This window comes from Gopherus flavomarginatus, chromosome 6 (genome assembly GCF_025201925.1).
Source record: "Gopherus flavomarginatus isolate rGopFla2 chromosome 6, rGopFla2.mat.asm, whole genome shotgun sequence".
Lineage (NCBI taxonomy): Eukaryota > Metazoa > Chordata > Testudines > Testudinidae > Gopherus > Gopherus flavomarginatus.
In genome coordinates, this window is record NC_066622.1 from 111,181,377 (window position 1) to 111,198,816 (window position 17,440).

Consider the following 17,440-nt stretch of genomic DNA (forward strand, 5'->3'; position numbering starts at 1 on the left):
GTCACTGAGGGCAGAATCTGGCCCAGGAACCATGACCTTTTTAATTAAAAAAAAACAGCAGCAAGGTTTAAAAAAAAAAAAAAAAAGCAAGTTTAGATTAGTTGTCCGGCAAAATCCATGTAATATATTCTTTTAACGGTCATGTGTTATATTGACCACTAGAGGGCACCTACAGCATCCCTTTGGTTCTGTAGAACCTGCATTCTGAGAATGTGCATTGTAAATCCAACAACATGAAGTTTCAGACAGGAAGGTCGTGGTGGAAAGAGAGACAAATGAGGAAGAGATGATGCATTTTCCCACCTTTTGGCTGTGTATTTCTTTATGAGCTAACACCCCCTGGCTTGGTGAAGTTAGTGTAGAATGTATGTCAGCAGCTTTGGGGTAGTAAATTATTCTATAAAAATATTGATGTTTAAACTGTGAAAGGAAAATCAATGCATCTGTACCCACTGGTCAGCATATGTGATGTGTTGCCCTCAGCGCCCAATTCACAGAGGATCCTGGTGCTAGAGAGTCTGGCATTCTCACTCAAGCTGTGACAACTCAAGCTTTTGGTTCTGTGGTTCAGTCCCTGATGTAGTGATCACATAATTGGAGTCTTGTCTAGGACTGCTGTGAGATGAACTTGGAGTTATAGGTATAGTTATATTATACCTGCCATAGGTACAGGTCAGTTACATAAACTGGCACTTTAGCTCAAGATGAAGAGATTAAGGCTTTTCTTTCTGGAAATCCCCAATTCAACCCCTAATGTGCCAGCCATTCACTGTTCAGAGTTCTATCGTACTGTGTTCCTTGTAATCTGATGTTTTACAGAAAAAAAAGAGAGGAAAAAATCAGCTAGAAACAACACTGATTTATTTACAGTGAAGGAATTTTATTCTTATTTTGTTCTGAAGTAAAACAAAACTTAAATGAAAACTCTGGGTTTTGATGTCTGGTTTTGTTACCACTTTGGCATTGCTAGGGCTAGTACACAATACGGCTAGCGTGGATGCAGTGAAATAATTGCTGCCTTCTAGTAGCATTTTATAAACACTCAATTCAAGAAATAATGGTATTCCACATTAAGGACACCTCACAACACTTTACTGCCATGAACACTGCCGGCTGCTCCCTGTTGATTTGACATCATTCTAGTTCCACTCAGTTATGAAAGAACAAATATAGGATTTCAAATCTACTGTGCCTGACCCTTAGTAATATTTCATACAATGTACACCAAAGATTGCATCAAAACTAAATTACTTATTGCATTTAAGTGCTAGCCTGATTTTTGGGGGTGAGCATGTATGCTGTCCACGGGAAGCAGATTTTATTACTGCATTATTAGCAAATAACTTTAAGTATTTGACATGCAAAAATACATAGGATTAAAGCTGGAAAGTTTTGTTCTCACTGTTTATGGAAATTGTATTTACATTGCACTCCCTGCTCCTGACATCCAGGCTTAGATAAGATAATGGTTTGAAGTGTTTAACCCAGGAATACAGTGAAAAGATGGGGCCTGATGCCGACGGTAGCCATCATATCTGGAATCCAAGATCAGAGATGTAGACTTAGCTGCTGATTAGGAGGCTGAGCAATGAAGATGGTGCAGCTTACAGCTGATTGCCACCAGCTGCTTGTTGGCAGAGGGCTGTGCTGCCTTGTTTGAGAGGCACATCATGACCCAGGTATGGGATAAGGGGAAGAATTCATTTTGGGCATAGGGACATTCAGGTCTGCCTAAAGTTTTGTTGGAGCTGAGCCTTTTAACCATACTCTCCCCAGGGGCTGACTTTTACAAATGACATTCACTAAGAAACCCAAAGATCATTAATAGCAGCAGCCTCCCGAGCCATGTGATCTCTGGAAGGTAATTGATCCTAGCTCTGCATCAGGCAGACTTCTACAGGGGAAGGTCAGCCAGCTACAGAACTTCTCCTCAGAAAGGTCACTTGCACAGTACTGGAGTGTGACACTTTCCTTGTTGCACAACATCCTAGCCCTATTCTCTCTCCCCACCACAATCATTGTCAGCTGTTATAAATCCACCTCAGGGGGTTCTAGAGACTTTCTTGTATGGCAAGGATAGCGGGGAAAGGGGAGACTTGAAGGGCTCTAGGGAAGTCTCCCTAATTGGGTTTGTATTAATGAAACAATGACTGGGAATCTGGAGGCAGCTCTTGATTGCCATAGAGTGTTGCAGCTTGGGAAAGGAACCCTACCACAGATCATAAGTGAGTACAGAGCACTCCATTCTGGGGTGACAAGACAGCAAGTGTGAAAAATTGGGATGGGGTTAGGGGGTAATAGGAGCCTATATAAGAAAAAGACCCAAAAATCGGGACTGTCCTATAAAATCAGGACATCTGGTCACCCAATCATTCTCTTCTTTTTTTGAAGTCATTAGATCTCCGAATCCTTCCTAGCTCTACCTGTTTGAGCTCCAGTCAGCCAAGTGCTAAATATTATTTATCTTTATTAATTTGGAGCCAGGAGATCCTTTGTTTTCTTCCAATTCACAATGTTCAGTCAGTTGAATCAGAACCTGTTTCCCCATTAGCATGTAAAGTCCCAGTATATGTTCACTGGAGTCTCCTGAAGTCATTCCCAGGAACCAGGAGGGTGGGATGGCCTGCAAAAGGGATGATGTGGAATCAGTTAATAGTGGGGATTCCACTGTCACTTAGAATGCTGATCCTTTGCCCTCTGGATACAAGGAATACTCTACAGCTGCAGAGCTTGGAGCCTCTCACCAGTGTTTCTGTGGCTGAGCATCCCCAATGGCAAATTTCTGCCAGATTGTGGGCCCTCACAGTCCTGCTGACAACCCTTGGTATGAACAGCTGGTAACAAGGGAACAGTCTATAGTGTTGCATTTCTTATCTCGAAACTTGTTCTGTTTACATCGGACAGACTTTGTTTTCTGAAACTGTCAACTGAGCAAGAGAATGGCAGCTCCTCTGTTCATCCTCATTTCTCCTGTTTAAAATGGTGTTGTGTGCTGCTATTGTGAACATTTCACCACCACCTTTGTCCTGGGTTAGCACCACTCTCTCCAAAGTTGGGTTCATATTGGACGCTGCAGTCTCCTTCTCACTGCATCCAAACAGCTGAATGAAACACCTCCTGAACTAAAATTATAAAATGAAGGAGACTAAATTATTTTTTTAAAACTTACTATGAAGCTTAAATATCTCTGTTATTATTATTTATTATTAAACATTTATATTGCAGCAATGCTTAGAGACCAGCCAGATCAGGGTCCCTGCCCTAAAATTTCAGTCTACAATACACAGTATACAGTAGATGGATATAAATATTGGGTTATTTTAATTCAGAATGATGTGTAATGTAAGTGGAGCAATATTTATCTAAATGAATTAACATGTAGGTAGATAAAATTAATGACTGAAACAACGCCATTCACTCAGGAATGAGTCAAACAAAATATCAAAATATGAGGATTGAAGGCATACAGTACCTGTTTGTTCATAAAGACATAAATAATCGGATTATAAACTGTAGCTGTTTTGGAAAAGAAAGCTGGGATTGCGGCCAGACGAGGATCCAGATAAATGGAAGGCCATGCAGTGACAAGAATGGAAAAGGCTGCATACGGAGACCAGCAGATTAGAAATGCAAGGATCATAATAATAACCATTCGAGTGACTTGTCTTTCAGGTTTCCTTGTAGTCCCCAATCGGCCCTGAGTATCTGATACCTTTAAAGAAAAAAACATAAGGTTCCAGAAAATTTGGTAGAAAATAATATCGATGAATTATATCGTCAGTTGCTTGACCACACTTTGGTTTGTTATTTTGTTATGAAATATACTCAACAGACAAAATAACCAGTGTCAGTCAGGTTTATTATTATAGTACAGGAAAAAGGATGTATATAAGCAGTCTCAGAAGAGCAGTCCCGTCCAGTGATGTTACATTCACCTTGTGCAGAAGGTGTACTCCCTGAAGTTATATCCCCAAAGCCATCTTTTTATACCCTACAGGTTTACCAGTAAAAGGTACTATATACGTCACGTGAAACTGGATTCAATTACTCAGCTTTTTTCCTGGTTTGTTTCTGGTACCATGAGGGCACCCCTTTATCTTTTGTTCTGAACCCCTGCATTTCAGGTCATGATGTCCCCTTATCTTTGTTCTGAGTACGTGCATCCCAGGTACCAAGGGGCCTCAAGACACCTCATAGGTTTATGTGGGTAACTCCTTTCCTGTTGCCACGAGGAAATAATCATATGTCCCTGTTACTGACAGTTTTCCTATCTACTCAAGCCAAGGCTTGCTTCAGCTCATGTGAGTCGTTATGGGATACTTAATCTAAGTGCACAGGATTATAACAAAGATACAGGCCAATTTGGACTAAATAACTGTTATACTAATGCCTAATAATGTGTAGACTTAAATGGTTGAGCTACACATTGCGGGTAGTATTATCAGTGTAATATATACTTATGCTAGCCAGCATATATTAGTTAACAATAAGAAAAAAGGACATGGATCAGTAAATCTAGTAAGAAGACTAGCTGCTTTTTTGGAAGACAGCCTGTAACGTTGCTGTTACTAGATCATAACGTGAAGTTCACTGAGGACTTATGTGAATTACAAGTAGTATTATTATAAAAGTTTGGGGGTTTTAAAGGACAATATCTTTGATTACAAAGGAGAAGCACTAATTCTTGCATTTTACAATCTCACAGCCAAATCCTTCGTGCCTTAAACACAATCCCAGCAGAATACTTAATCCTATTGACTTTAGTTATGTGCAAAGTGCCCAGGATTTGGCCCTCTATTCAGAATGCAAGGCCACATACTTACGAAGCTCAGTTGAGACCTGGTAGCATAAATTCAAGTGGCTAAACTGTCGTGTGTAATTTATAAAACAGATTAATTTAAAGGTATGAAATAGAAACAAGGGGCACACCCTCAGGTGGTATAAATCAGCATAGTTCCATTGACTTCAACAGAGATACATCAGTTTACCTCAGCTGAGGATCTGGTTCAAAGTCTTTTAAAGCTTCAAACTCAACTGACTTTAGAGTTATCAACACCACTGGCAGCAGTATCCCATCCTTTTCAAATCTCTAATCCATGGGTAGGCAATCTATGGCACACGTGCCAAAGGTGACACGCAAGCTGATTTTCAGTGGCACTCACACTGCCCAGATCCTGGCCACTGGTCTTGGGGGCTCTGCATTTTAAGGTAATTTTAAATGAAGCTTCTTAAACATTTTTAAAACCTTATTTACTTTACATATAACAATAAATTAGTTATGTATTATAGACTTATAGAAAGAAACTTTCTAAAAACGTTAAAACATATTACTTGCACGTGAAACCTTAAATTAGAGTGAATAAATGAAGACTCGGCACAGCACTTCTGAAAGGTTGCCGACTCCTGCTCTAATCTGTTAAGCAGCATCTTTTTCTTTTCCAGTAGGCAGCAAACTACAAATGCAAACACAATTCCATGACAAATAAAGGTAAATGCAACAAACTCCCTCCCCCCTTGGATTCAACCAATCTTAAAGCTATGATCTCATCTACAAAATCATCTTCTTTGTCTATCAGTCCAAGCAAGCACCTCTTCTTGCGAGTTCCTTCACCAGCTTCATCAATTTCAAACTTCTTTTTCCTCGTTTTTATGATCCTGACTCTGCCTATAGGTCTAAACACAGAATTTGTGCCAGTTTAACTAAAGGTGTGATGTTACACTAAATTAGTTAAACCAGTGCAACTTTGCACATGGATACTTAAACCAGTTTAAGCCTGACTTGCACCCTGTTTAGCTTGCACCTGGAAAAAAAGAGTTCCTGGTGAGTCAAATAACAGATATGCAGCACCTGATTATAGTGCTAATTTTTCAGAGTGCTTTGGAGACAAATAGAAGTGTGATAGTAATGTTAACAGGAATTATCCTTATTACAGTTGTACATGTGCCTACCTATTCACCATGAGTGATCATTAGAGCACAAGTAGCAGAGATGCCAGAAGTGTATATCAGACACTCTGCTGCTGCGTGCGCCACCAGACAGTAGCAAACAAGCACTATGAACTGAGTACAGCAGGATTAACACAACATATGTGGTACTTTGGAGGAAGTTGTCTTCCTGCAAAGAGCATTTGGGAAGCTTAGAGGCATTTATTTGACATAGGATGTTGAGGGATATTCCACAATGTACAGTCTGAGTGAGTTGGAATAAAAAGAGCTTGAGAGGATAACTTTATACACGTATTCTCTGGGCTGTTTCATTGCTTTTTCTAGAGTATTGTACTGAACCTGTGAGTTGTTACATAATTAATATGAGAAGTGTGCTAATACTGAGTGGCGTTAGAAACCCTGGAGCCTAGTGAATAATACACGAAAGAACTTCTACTTTATTAGGTGCTAATATCTTTACTTACCAAGTCTCATGTTGGGCAACCCGAGGAAAGAGAAATGATGGCATGTAACAAAGCAAATTCAGCTGAACTATTACAGCCCTACATTTTCCACTGTTCTGTCAGCATTTAGGGGCCAAGTTTTAAAGGCATTTCGGCTCCAAAAGGTGCAGATGGCACCTAATGGCATTTTTAAAGGACCTAGGCACCTAAATCCCAATGGGGAATGCTTTAAGTTTTGCATAATATGTTTTTCCACCTGATTTGAATGCATTTGCTTTTGATTTAGCCAGGATGATTTTGTTTTGATTATAAAATCTAGTATGAAAAGAGACTGGTTTATTGCTCTTACCCCTTTCGTTGGAATACGTACCTGAAACTGAGTGCTTGATTACAATAATGTATTTTCCGTAAAAAAAAAGTGGTTCTGTGGCATTATGATTTTGCATAAGACTCCAAATTATTTAGTTTTAAAGTTGAAAAGTCTCAGTCGTTAATTTGGAACCCCAGAGTTAGCAGGAATAGAGGCATTCTGTGATAACTGACATGTTTGAAATGATAGCTGTTTGCAGTCAAGTATAGAAACAAAGAGTGAGCAGGGTTAAAACGATAGCAATTAGGAGTACTTAATGGTAATAATGATACATCTCAAATGATAATAATGTATTTATGTTGTGCTAGTGTGTGGGAGCCCCAGTCATGGAGCAGTGCTAGCCACTGTACAACACAGAACAAAAAGCCAAGCTAAGTGCCGAAGATCCCATGACATTTATATGGTGCTTTTCATATGTACCTATGTAACTCTGACAGACAACGGTCGTTGTCAGCAGGGATAAAATCTGGGACCGCTGGAGCTTAACACAAGAGCAACTACTGCATGAACTAAAAGACACGTCTCTTAGCCAAGGCTATAGCAGGCTCGTCAATCTCTAGCTGGTCTGGGTGCCACTAAAGAGTGCAACACCCAGCCAACATGGGTTACACCTACCTAGGAATCACTTTGCCCATATTTGAAATACAGTCATCTCTGGAGAGGAACACTAGAGTTGTTTAACTGATAGTAACCGTTTAGAAAAGGTGGTGAAGGAGAGTAATATACACATTTAAAACAGATGATTAAAAGATTAAGTTCTTTAAATTCCTGCGCCGCTTCCCAAAGAAGTCAGATTTCTAGAAGGAATTAGGAATTTGGGTTCTCAGTTCCTATTTTTACTCATTTCTATTTATTTTGGCTATTTTAATGCCTTATAACTTCCTAGAGAAATCAATTTTTATGGTTTTACTTGAACTGTGACAGCTTGCATCTGAGCAAATATCATTTGTGTAATTAGAAAGATGTAGCACTTTTACAAATAATCATAAAAGCGATCATTTATTGTTTGGACTGTGTGCTGTAAACTGTATGTAACCACACCTACACACCCATGCACTGAGCTTCCATATTGCTATTATACTGGATGTACTAAGGGGTGAAATCAGCAGAGTACCTAATGAGGAACCTTGCCTCTTTCTATTTGGTAGTTGTTTTCAGTAGTTTATTTCTTTAAAAAACAGACTCTTGAACAGTTAAAATCAGTGTTGTTTTATCAGCTATTTTAAGTTTTAAACTGAAAAGCTAAATCCCTAAATGAAAGTCATATACTGTCTTTTACTAAAGGAGTTTGTTTTCTAGCCTGATCAGATCTGTAAGGTCAAATTAAATAAGGTTAAGTAGTCAAGCCTTCAGAGAACATTTTGTTTTGGGAGACGTACTAATTTTTTTTCTCTATTGAGATGGGTGGGAGGGTTGTTTTGTTTGTTTTTCAAGGACTGAGTCTTCCTCTGAAAGATGAACTGTTTGTTCAAAATGGAAAGTCTCCTTTTAATTATTTCCTAATATACAAAATAGAGAGGGACTCATCCCCAGACTTCAGTTCCAAGCACCACTAAATTTTGGGAAGCATCCAACCATCCCCCAAACTTTGCAAGTAAGGCCCATCTCCAGTACCAAAAATTGTTCGCCTGATTCCAAGGCAGAGCTAATACATTCTGACTATGGTATTTACTAGGACAAGACAAACACTTTGGGGATATTTGCAAATGCATTTCTAAAGTCCTTCTTTGAATCATGACAGGTTTGAGTTCAGCAGATAGGTATCGCATAGTGTGTCGTGTGACAGCATCATCATGTGATGCCAACCAAGAGAAGTCTGTACTTCCTGGAGCATAGGTGGTCATGCTTACACTGTGGAACAAGCTGTGTGGGGAAGAAGCCAATGAAAAAGAGCCCTGAGCTCTGGGAACCTACCCCAGAGGTGCAGGTTGGAGAATCTATTCCTATGTTTTCATGTGGTGATTCTTGAAAAAGAGAATAGGAGCTGAGGGCAAATACAGTATGTTTAACTGGCTGTGTAATGGTCTGGTGATGCTTGTGACACAATGTGCAAGGCACACACACTCTCTCCATGCAGTGGCAGTCCTTTCACAAACCAACTCCATCAACAACTTTGACAGTGATCCTAAATCACATCTCCCTTTCTGTCCATTCTTCTCTTTCCTTCTCCATCCCATTTCCCTGTTACAATCACCAACATTTCTGTGAACTGAAAAAAAGGAGGGGGAAGAAAGGGACAGAGAAAGCAAATGCAGGAAAAAGTGGAGAGGCAGATGCTCAGAGAAATGGGGTGAGACAGATGCAGAGAAAACAGATGAATAGGTGCTAGGAGAGATAACTGGAGGAAGGTGAATCCTGTAGCCCTCAGACAAGAGGAGCAGTATTAGCTATCAAAGGGAGAGGCAAGCCAAAGTTGCTCTCTCAGTATTCCACTGTTGTCTCTCAAATACTTGTATGACCCACTCCCCATATGTGTGGAGTTTTTCCATATATGACATGGCTCACCTAGATGAAAATAGCATACTCTTCCTCTATTAATTAAGTGGGTGAGCTTGGTGCTATGTTGCTGATAGTTGTGGGTTCAAATGATGATGATATGTGTGTAGAGATGAAAAATCTATACACGTCTGTGTAATAGTTAGTCCAAGAAGTGATCTGTGGGATGTATTTGGATGTTGTGTTAAAGATGGTTTTATGGTTGTATGTTTAGTGTTTTTATTTTGGTTAATGGGAGCTGTCCCTTTAAGAACAGCGTGGCAGATTCAGAATGTATTTGAGACTGTTAAGGGCTTGGCTACACCTGGACTTACTCCTGATCAACTCCATGTGTGAACACTCTTAAGAGCAAGAGTGCCTTGTTCCTGTTTAGTTTGGAAGATTTTGCCTGTGTTCCCAGAAAGCAGAAGATCCTGCCTGTGTAAACTCCATGAAAGGCCAGAACTTGATTTCATATGAACTTATCCTTCTAGAAAATCAGCCCCACTCTTGAATGTGTAACTTTAGTGCTTATGGGGAGTGGGTGCCTCAGGGTATTGCTAATGAGCTCTAGAGTCTTTCACTTGTAGGTCACCCATTTGTATCTTGCTTAGCTCAACAGAGATTAGATCTTGTTCCTATCTAAGGGAAGCTGGATGTCTCACATGTGCGATAAGTTTAGCGAATCCCAGTTCCAGCTCTCACACCACTAACTCACCCCTACGCTTTGCATTAGGTTGTAAACTCTTCAGGACTTTCCCTTATTCTGTGTTTGTACAGCACATCACACAGTGTGGCCCCAAACTCAATTGGGGGCTGCAGGGCGAGTTCCTGCTGGGGGGAGGGGGCAAAATTACCTCTCTGACTCTACATTTGTGAAAGTTGGCAACACTGGATTATCCCACATTGTAGGGCAGGTACAGGGGAGTTCAGAAAACAAAAGCAGGACTGAAAACATGATTCACATTTTTTTTAAAACTTTTGATTTTGGGGCTGTCATAAACAGATAGCTAAGGGTTAATGTCTCTTTCACCTGAAGCACCTGACCAGAGGACCAATCAGGAAACCGGATTTTTTCAACTTTGGGTGGAGGGAATTTAGTGTCTGAGTCTTTTGTCTGTCTTCCTGCTTTCTCTGAGCTTTGGAGAAGTAGTTTCTACTTTCTAGTCTTCTGTTTCTAAATGTAAGGACAAAGAGATCAGATAGTAAGTTCTATGGTTTCTTTTCTTTGGTATTTGCATGAATATAAGTGCTGGAGTGCTTTGATTTGTATTCTTTTTGAATAAGGCTGTTTATTCAATATTCTTTTAAGCAATTGACCCTGTATTGTATCATCTTAATACAGAGAGAACATTTGTATGTATTTTTCTTTCTTTTTATATAAAGCTTTCTTTTAAGACCTGTTGGAGTTTTTCTTTACTTCAGGGAAATTGAGTCTGTACTCACCAGGGAATTGGTGGGAGGAAGAAATCGGGGAGATCTGTGTGTTGGATTTGCTAGCCTGATTTTGCATTCCCTCTGGGGGAATAGGAAAGTACTATTTGTTTCCAGGATTGGAAACAGAGAGGGGGAGTCCCTCTGTGTAGTTTCACAGAGCTTGTGTCTGTGTATCTCTTCAGGAGCACCTGGAGGGGGGAAGGGAAAAAGGATTATTTCCCTTTGTTGTGAGACTCAAGGGATTTGGGTCTTGGGGTCCCAGGGAAGGTTTTTCAGGGGGACCAGAGTGCCCCAAAACACTCTAATTTTTTGGGTGGTGGCAGCAGGTACCAGGTCCAAGCTGGTAACTAAGCTTGGAGGTTTTTCATGCTAACCCCCATATTTTGGACGCTAAGGTCCAAATCTGGGACTAAGGTTATGATATGAGTGGCAGCTGGTGGGATATAGACAGAATCCAGAAGCCAGTAGGAATATTATATTTTTCTTTTCTCTGCTAAGGGCTTTTTAGCAGAGAGAAACAGTTGGTTTTAAAAGGGAACCAGAGAGAATTTTTTTTTCTGCTCTCTCTGGCAGTTTGTGGCTTGCATGTTAAGCAAGAAGCCATTACCAGACTGTTAAGGGTCTTTTGTCATGCAATAGCCCTCCCATTAGGAGGCAAGTTCCAGCACTATATGAATGCAAATAAAGTGGTTTTTCAGGTTTACTTAACATTGAAGATTAGCTAAAGGCACTGTTGCTAGGCAGACTTCAGGAGGCAACAGAGCCTGCAGTGCAGAAGATAAACACCGGAGGGCACCCCAACCCAAGAAAACAAGAACCATGACTTCTAAGGCAAAAATTGAGGCCGAAGAACAATTCAGAGAAGCTGAACACAGGCGACAACTGGAAATAAAACAAAAAGAGATGGAGATGAAAGAAAGAGAAGAACAAATCAAACAGGCAGCACACAAAAGAAAACTAGAGGAAGAAGAGTTCGCCCACCGAAGGAAACAAGAAGAAGAAGAGTTGGCCCACCGCCGAGAAATGGAAAAGCACCAAAAAGAAATGGAAAAACAACAAAAAGAAATGGAAAAACAACAAAAAGAGAATGAAGAGAAGGAAAAACAGAGAAAACATGAACTGGACTTGGCAAAAGCTGGGCTGCATGTGCCAGCCAACCCTAACAACCCGGCGCCCATTATTGCTCCACAGCACAGGAAACTTCCCACCTACAAGGCAGGTGATGACACCGAGGCCTTCTTGGAAAATTTTGAAAGAGCCTTTCTTGGGTACAGCATTCCCGAAGACCAGTACATGGTAGAATTGAGGTCACAGCTCAGTGGACCTTTAGCAGAGGTGGCAGCTGAAATGCCTAAGCAGCAAATGAATGACTATAAACTTTTTCAAACCAAGGCCAGATACAGAATGGGGATAACCCCAGATCATGCCCGTCGGCGCTTCAGAACCCAAAAGTGGAAACCAGAGGTGTCATTTCCCAAACACGCCTACTACATTGCAAAAAACTATGAGGCCTGGATAACAGGAAACAACATTCAAACCTTGGAAGAACTGCACCTCCTCATACAAATGGAGCAGTTCTTGGATGGTGTTCCTGAAGACATCACACGGTACATACAAGATGGAAATCCCAAAGATATCGCTGAGGCGGGGGAAATTGGAGCCAAATGGATGGAACTGGCAGAAAGCAAGAAAGCTACTGTCAAGGGGAACGATTACCCCAGGGGGCACACAGACCATAAACCCTACAACCGAGGACAGCCAAAGACCCCACATACCACCCAAGTAAAGCCACAGATACCCTACCCTTCAACCTCACCAGTCTCCAGTAACTCACCTCGGCCCAGTGACCCATCAGATGGAAGATGCTTTAAGTGTAATGAACTGGGACATATCAAGGCCAACTGTCCAAAGAACACCATGCGAGTGCAATTCATTACACCACCATCACACCAAAGATCCCCAGGCCCGGATGCCTCTCAAATACCCTTGGAGCGAAGGGAAAATTTGAGAGTGGGCGGAAAGAAGGTTACTGCGTGGAGAGACACGGGGGCACAAGTGTCAGCTATCCACCAATCCTTCGTTGACCCCAAATTCATCAACCCAAAGGCCAAAGTTACAATTTACCCCTTCATGTCACAAGCTGTAGACTTGCCTACAGCTCAACTGCCTGTCCAGTACAAAGGCTGGTCAGGAATGTGGACTTTTGCAGTCTATGACAATTATCATATCCCCATGCTACTGGGGGAAGACTTGGCCAACCAGGTGAGGCGGGCCAAGAGAGTGGGAATGGTTACACGTAGCCAAACCAGGCAAGCTTCCAGACCCATTCCTGTTCCTGAGCCGTCCACAGAGGCCCCGTCTGTGTTACCAGAGACCCAGACAGAGGTAGTGGACCCGGATTCCATGCCTACCACTGAAACAGCCACAGCATCTCCAGTCCCAGGCCCGGAACTTGAACAGCAACCAGCACCAGCAAGTGCAACTACATCTTCAAACTCAACGCCAGAGGGCGCCAGCGAGCCAAAACTGGCAGAAGCAACAGACAGCCATACCCAAAAGGCTCAGCCAGAGCCTGAAATACCCTCAGGTGCACCAGCGGAGAGCGGTTCACCAGCAACGGAAACAACCCCATCACCTACATCGCTTCCAGAGGGACCAAGCCCAAGTCCACAGTCTGAGGAAGAACTGGTGACCCCAGCCTCAAGGGAACAGTTCCAGACTGAGCAGGAAGCGGATGACAGCCTTCAGAAAGCTTGGGCGGCGGCACGGAGCACCCCACCGCCTCTCAGCTCTTCTAATCGATCCCGGTTTGTTATAGACCAAGGACTTTTATACAAGGAAATTCTTTCTGGTGGACACCGGGAAGAATGGCAGCTGCAAAAACAGTTGGTGGTTCCAACTAAGTACCGGGGGAAGCTCTTAAGCTTAGCCCATGATCATCCCAGTGGCCATGCTGGGGTGAACAGAACCAAGGACCGGTTGGGGAAGTCCTTCCACTGGGAGGGGATGGGCAAGGACGTTGCCAAGTATGTCCGGTCTTGTGAGGTATGCCAAAGAGTGGGAAAGCCTCAAGACCAGGTCAAGGCCCTTCTCCAGCCACTCCCCATAATTGAGGTCCCATTTCAGCGAGTAGCTGTGGATATTCTGGGCCCTTTCCCAAAAAAGACGCCCAGAGGAAAGCAGTACGTACTGACTTTAGTGGACTTTGCTACCCGATGGCCAGAAGCAGTCGCTCTAGGCAACACCAGGGCTAACACTGTGTGCCTGGCCCTAACAGACATCTTTGCCAGGGTAGGTTGGCCCTCTGACATCCTTACAGATTCAGGGTCTAATTTCCTGGCAGGGACCATGGAAAAACTGTGGGAAACTCATGGGGTGAATCACTTGGTTGCCACCCCATACCACCATCAAACCAATGGCCTGGTGGAAAGGTTCAATGGAACTTTGGGGGCCATGATACGAAAATTCATCAACGAATTCTCCAATAATTGGGACCTAGTGTTGCAGCAGTTGCTGTTTGCCTACAGGGCTGTACCACATCCCAGTTTAGGGTTTTCACCGTTTGAACTTGTGTATGGTCACGAGGTTAAGGGGCCATTACAGTTGGTGAAGCAGCAATGGGAGGGGTTTACGCCTTCTCCAGGAACTAACATTCTGGACTTTGTAAGCAACCTACAAAGCACCCTCCGACACTCTTTAGCCCTTGCTAGAGAGAACCTAATGGATGCTCAAGAAGAGCAAAAGGCCTGGTATGACAGACATGCCAGAGAACGTTCCTTCAAGGTAGGAGACCAGGTTATGGTCTTGAAGGCGCAACAGGCCCATAAGATGGAAGCATCATGGGAAGGGCCATTCACGGTCCAAGAGCGCCTGGGAGCTGTAAACTACCTCATAGCATTTCCCAATTCCTCACTAAAGCGTACCATGTTAATTCTCTCAAGCCTTTCTATTCCAGAGACTTACAGGTTTGTCAGTTTACAGTCCAGGGAGAGGATGCTGAGTGGCCTGACGGTGTCTACTACGACGGGAAAAAAGACGGTGGCGTGGAAGAGGTGAACCTCTCAACCACCCTGGAACGTCTGCAGCGGCAACAAATCAAGGAGCTGTGCACTAGCTTCGCCCCATTGTTCTCAGCCACCCCAGGACGGACTGAACGGGCATACCACTCCATTGATACAGGTAATGCTCACCCAATCAGAACCCCACCCTACCGAGTGTCTCCTCATGCCCAAGCTGCTATAGAACGGAAGATCCAGAACATGCTACAGATGGGTATAATCCGCTCATCTACCAGTGCGTGGGCATCTCCAGTGGTTCTGGTACCCAAACCAGATGGGGAAATACGCTTTTGCGTGGACTACCGTAAGCTAAATGCTGTAACTCGTCCGGACAACTATCCAATGCCACGTACCGATGAGCTATTGGAAAAGTTGGGACGTGCCCAGTTCATCTCTACAATAGACTTAACCAAGGGGTACTGGCAAGTACCGCTAGATGAACCTGCCAAGGAGAGGTCAGCATTCGTCACCCATGCGGGGGTGTATGAATTCAATGTCCTTCCTTTCGGCCTTCGAAATGCACCCGCCACCTTCCAGAGGCTGGTAGATGGTCTACTAGCTGGACTGGGAGAATTTGCAGTTGCCTACCTCGATGATGTGGCCATTTTTTCAGACTCCTGGCCCGAACACCTACTACACCTGGAAAAGGTCTTTGAGCGCATCAGGCAGGCAGGACTAACTGTTAAGGCCAAAAAGTGTCAAATAGGCCAAAACAGAGTGACTTACCTGGGGCACCAGGTGGGTCGAGGAACCATAAACCCCCTACAGGCCAAGGTGGATGCTATCCAAAAGTGGCCTGTCCCACGGTCCAAAAAGCAGGTCCAATCCTTCTTAGGCTTGGCCGGATACTACAGGCGATTTGTACCACACTACAGCCAAATCGCTGCCCCACTGACCAACCTGACCAAAAAGACCCAGCCAAATGCAGTTAAGTGGACTGATGAGTGTCAAAAGGCCTTTACCCAGCTTAAGGCGATGCTCACGTCTGACCCTGTGCTCAGGGCCCCGGACTTTGACAAGCCATTCCTAGTAACCACGGATGCATCTGAGCGTGGTATAGGAGCAGTGCTCATGCAGGAAGCAACAGATCACAACTTCCATCCTGTCGTGTTTCTCAGCAAGAAACTCTCTGAGAGGGAAAGTCACTGGTCAGTCAGTGAAAAGGAATGCTATGCCATTGTGTACGCCCTGGAAAAGCTACGCCCATATGTTTGGGGACGGCGGTTCCAACTACAAACTGACCATGCTGCACTAAAGTGGCTTCATACTGCCAAGGGGAACAACAAAAAACTTCTTCGTTGGAGTTTAGCTCTCCAAGATTTTGATTTTGAAATTCAACACATCACAGGAGCTTCTAACAAAGTTGCTGATGCTCTCTCCCGTGAGAGTTTCCCAGAATTCAGTAGTTAAAAAGTGTTCTTAAAATGTAGAAGTCTGTTAGTTATATACTTAGTGGTATATGTAAAGGTGCATGTGTTGTATTAATCTGTTTATTTTCAAGTTCTAGAAGGAAATCGCCGCCAGTGAGCTTCCCCACTGTCTGCAATTTGGGGGGCGTGTCATAAACAGATAGCTAAGGGTTAATGTCTCTTTCACCTGAAGCACCTGACCAGAGGACCAATCAGGAAACCGGATTTTTTCAACTTTGGGTGGAGGGAATTTAGTGTCTGAGTCTTTTGTCTGTCTTCCTGCTTTCTCTGAGCTTTGGAGAAGTAGTTTCTACTTTCTAGTCTTCTGTTTCTAAATGTAAGGACAAAGAGATCAGATAGTAAGTTCTATGGTTTCTTTTCTTTGGTATTTGCATGAATATAAGTGCTGGAGTGCTTTGATTTGTATTCTTTTTGAATAAGGCTGTTTATTCAATATTCTTTTAAGCAATTGACCCTGTATTGTATCATCTTAATACAGAGAGAACATTTGTATGTATTTTTCTTTCTTTTTATATAAAGCTTTCTTTTAAGACCTGTTGGAGTTTTTCTTTACTTCAGGGAAATTGAGTCTGTACTCACCAGGGAATTGGTGGGAGGAAGAAATCGGGGAGATCTGTGTGTTGGATTTGCTAGCCTGATTTTGCATTCCCTCTGGGGGAATAGGAAAGTACTATTTGTTTCCAGGATTGGAAACAGAGAGGGGGAGTCCCTCTGTGTAGTTTCACAGAGCTTGTGTCTGTGTATCTCTTCAGGAGCACCTGGAGGGGGGAAGGGAAAAAGGATTATTTCCCTTTGTTGTGAGACTCAAGGGATTTGGGTCTTGGGGTCCCAGGGAAGGTTTTTCAGGGGGACCAGAGTGCCCCAAAACACTCTAATTTTTTGGGTGGTGGCAGCAGGTACCAGGTCCAAGCTGGTAACTAAGCTTGGAGGTTTTTCATGCTAACCCCCATATTTTGGACGCTAAGGTCCAAATCTGGGACTAAGGTTATGATAGGGGCCAATCTCATGATTTTTTGAACTTCTGGGATTGGCAATGTTGCAGTATATAAATAGAGGCCTGGATTCTGGGCCAGGCTCCAGGTGCTTTATACTGTCCTACTGGCACAAACTGACAATAAACCCAGCAGCTCCAGTTCTCAGAGGTTCTCATCTAAGTAAGTTTCTCAGATGGCATAGAGCTGCCATCGATGGCATGAGTGAGTGTCCCTCTGCAATCCCTTTGAGCTGTTGGTAGCTGGCACAGATGAGAGCAGACTGAAGGTTCTCTAACCTGGGCCAAAA

The 17,440-nt window shown here is 43.0% G+C and overlaps 1 protein-coding gene across 1 annotated transcript in view; it reads right to left on the minus strand.

Annotated features, from left to right (window-relative positions):
* Positions 1-2,891: 2,891 nt before the first annotated feature.
* The window catches only part of LOC127054007 (vertebrate ancient opsin-like), a 28,878-nt gene continuing 14,329 nt past the window's right edge, over positions 2,892-17,440 (minus strand). Inside the window, exons 4-5 of the mRNA XM_050959617.1 lie at positions 3,473-3,712; positions 2,892-3,122 (exon numbers count right to left, since the gene is read on the minus strand). Coding sequence (XP_050815574.1) covers positions 2,892-3,122; positions 3,473-3,712 — 471 coding nt within the window. The remainder of the gene's footprint in view (positions 3,123-3,472; positions 3,713-17,440) is intronic.